Source organism: Mus pahari, chromosome 13 (assembly GCF_900095145.1).
Source record: "Mus pahari chromosome 13, PAHARI_EIJ_v1.1, whole genome shotgun sequence".
NCBI classification, from domain to species: Eukaryota; Metazoa; Chordata; class Mammalia; order Rodentia; family Muridae; genus Mus; species Mus pahari.
Window position 1 is genome coordinate 23,085,040 of NC_034602.1, and position 3,217 is coordinate 23,088,256.

The window sequence follows — 3,217 nt, forward strand, 5'->3', positions numbered from 1 at the left end:
GCATCAGGTGTGATAACACACTGCTCAGGAGGCTGTGTAAACTAAGCTACCTGTGAATTTATTGTGACTCAATAAGTCCTGCAATTGTGAAATGACACAATGTGTTCTCTTTTGTAGGGTGCTCAAAGGAAAGGTTCACTTTACTTCAGGCGCTGGGGACCAGAAGAACTCATTCTGTTCAGGTTAACCATCTCATGTCGCTTAGCACCCTTCACCGAAATGTATGCTTGCTTCTCCTTACACAGAGCGCAGGCGCAGAGCGGTGCCTAGCAAGGGCATACAAGCCCAAAGACAAGGGACAGAAGCCCTGGGCAGCTTCCCTGCGCCGGCTTTTTCGCTCTGTAAGGCTATCTTACGCTAGGGGGCGCTCGGGCGCAGAGCAGTGCGAGCTTGGGGTCGGGTGTACAGTGGACCGGGCTGGGTAAGGGAGCTGAGGGACTGCGCTATTGCGCAGGCGCATGTTCCGTCTCCAAGCGGGTGCGCAAACGCGGAGCAGTGCGCCAGTGTGCGCATGTGCAAGGTTGAGGCGCAATGGCAGGTGTCGGGGTCGGACCGCTGCAGGGGATGGTGCGATTTGGGCTGCTGGTGCTTACTGTGTGTGCTGCGTGTGCCCGCGGGCTCTATTTCCACATCGGCGAGACTGAGAAGCGCTGCTTCATCGAGGAAATACCCGACGAGACCATGGTCATCGGTCAGGGGGCTGAGGGTGGAGAGGCCCTTTGTTTTCAACTGGCACCCCTCCTTCCCTGTCAGCTCGACCCAGTCCTGGGGGTGCCTTGAGGGCACCAGGTCCCCTGCACAGCGCCCTGGGGCTACTTGCTGGAGGCTAGATTGTGACTGTGTGTCTATCCTGCAGGCAACTATCGAACTCAGATGTGGGACAAACAGAAAGAGGTCTTCCTGCCATCGACCCCCGGCCTGGGCATGCATGTAGAGGTGAAGGACCCGGACGGCAAGGTAAGCCCCCACCGCCTCGCTGGAAAGGCTCTAGCTGGCGCCAGCTGTCCGTTAATGTCTTTATGGGATGTGAAATACCGCCGTGGTCCTGAGAAAAGGTCCCCAGGTACCAGGTCCCGCATTTTGAGAGATCATTGTAAAATTGGGGCTTGATGCGTGTTGCAGGTTGTACTGTCCCGGCAATACGGCTCCGAGGGCCGTTTCACGTTCACTTCCCACACACCCGGTGACCATCAGATTTGTCTGCACTCCAACTCCACCAGAATGGCTCTCTTCGCTGGAGGCAAACTGGTAAGAGGCTCAGCCTTAGAGTTTCTCACTTGATACCAACTGTTGCTGTCTTTTCTCTTTTATTTTAATTTTGCCCTTTGCGGGGAGCAAGTGGGTATAGTTAGAACTGGATGCCCTTCTTCCTCATTCAGCCGGAGACAAGAATCGGACTCCATAGCCGTAACAGACGGTGGGTGGCACCCCGTCATTCCGTCCTGTTTCCTTGTAGCGTGTACACTTGGACATCCAGGTTGGGGAGCATGCCAACAACTACCCTGAGATCGCCGCTAAGGATAAGTTAACAGAGCTACAGCTTCGAGCTCGCCAGTTGCTTGATCAGGTCGAACAGATCCAGAAGGAGCAGGATTACCAGAGGGTAAGGGACTTGCACTTGGAGGCTGTAATTGACCTTTAAACCCACTGTGCAACGTGGCTGCTGGGGCCTTCTCTCCTCGGGAATGTGGGAGTTACCAGTCTTACATAGGTGAGGTTTGGTTTTGGTTTTCTTTCCTCACTTTCTGTATACGTCTACAGTGCCAGGGTTGAATGTTAGGCAAGCTTTCTACCATTGAGCCACACCTTCAGTGTGTGTGTGTGTGTGTGTGTGTGTGTGTGTGTGTGTGTCTGTATTATATACACGTATATAAAATGTATTATATTTATTATAATACGACTATGTTGTATATAAATACATATATATGTATATATGTTCTAAAAGCCTACACCACTCAATATTTCCAGGTGGTCTCCCATCCAAGTACTAACCAGTCCTGCCTCTGCTTAGCTTCTGAGATCAGATCTCAAGTGTGGATGGTGTGGCGGTAGACCATTTAATATTTTTTTCTGTTTGCTTGTTATGAAATACATATAAAACCTAACAATTTAAGTACGTGTAAGTGTACAGAGCTGTGGCATTACGTAGATTCATGTCCCGTGGCCCCCATCACTGCTGTCCATCTGCATCACTTTCACCTTCCCAGAAACCCTGACCCCATTAAGCACTCCTCTTCCCTCGCTGAGGTTTGGATGTTTCCTCTGTGATCCTGATTATTGGTAAACACCAACTCCCCGCTTCCCATGTTCTGCTGCAGCTCTACTTTGTGCCTATGGTCTTGGTCACTAATTCAGCTATGTGGAATCCTTTTGTGTCTATCTCAGTTCATTTAGCACAATGTGCCCAGGGTTTATCTGCCTTGTAGTTTGTCAGAACTCCTGTTTTTTATTTTCTTTCGCAGTGCTAGAAATTGAGCCTAGGTCATCACACATGCTAGATAAGGGCTCTGAACCCCATCATGCCCTACCCCTTTAAGTATTTGTCTTCTTATCAAGGATGTGTACCTGTGTATGGATTTGTGTGTGTGTGTGTGTGCACACGCGTCCTGTGAGTTCAGAAGAGGACTTGAGATCCTTGGGAGTTAGAGCTACAGATGGTTTCCAGCTACCTGAGATGGGTGCTGAGAAGTGAACTCAGGTCCTCTACAAGAGAAGTACGAGCTCTTAAGCACTGAGTCATCTTTCCACCCTGTAGAACTATCACTGTCCCTCCCAGTCCTTAAGACAGGGTTTCTCTGTGTAGCCCTGGCTGTCCTGGAACTTGTTCTGTAGCCCAGGCTGGCCTCGAACTCAGAGATTGGCCTTCCTCTGCCTCCTGAGTGCTGGAATTAAAGGCATGCGCTACCACCTCCTGCTATAGAATTCTCTTTTTAAGGTTGAATAATAGTCTGTTGTATGTATAGACCTTATCTTGTTTTGGATAGTTATTTCTAAATTGTATGAACCAGTCTAAGAAGGACAGTGTACAATTTAGTAATATGCATTACTTGCTTGTTTCCCATGGCCTCTTGCTGGAGAAAGCATGATTTCAGTCAGAACAGAAAGGGTTGTAGAGGCCAGGCGTGGTGGCGCAGGCCTTTAATCCCAGCACTCGGGAGGCAGAGGCAGGCGGATTTCTGAGTTTGAGGCCAGCCTGGTCTACAGAGTGAGTTCCAGG

At 50.0% G+C, this 3,217-nt stretch overlaps 1 protein-coding gene across 1 annotated transcript in view; it reads left to right on the forward strand.

Annotated features, from left to right (window-relative positions):
* The first annotated feature begins 495 nt into the window (after window positions 1-495).
* Window positions 496-3,217, forward strand: part of Tmed4 (transmembrane p24 trafficking protein 4) — a 4,074-nt gene continuing 1,352 nt past the window's right edge. Inside the window, exons 1-4 of the mRNA XM_021210816.1 lie at window positions 496-691; window positions 857-957; window positions 1,123-1,248; window positions 1,457-1,603. Of these exons, the coding sequence (XP_021066475.1) occupies window positions 532-691; window positions 857-957; window positions 1,123-1,248; window positions 1,457-1,603 (534 nt within the window). The 5' untranslated portion in view covers window positions 496-531. The remainder of the gene's footprint in view (window positions 692-856; window positions 958-1,122; window positions 1,249-1,456; window positions 1,604-3,217) is intronic.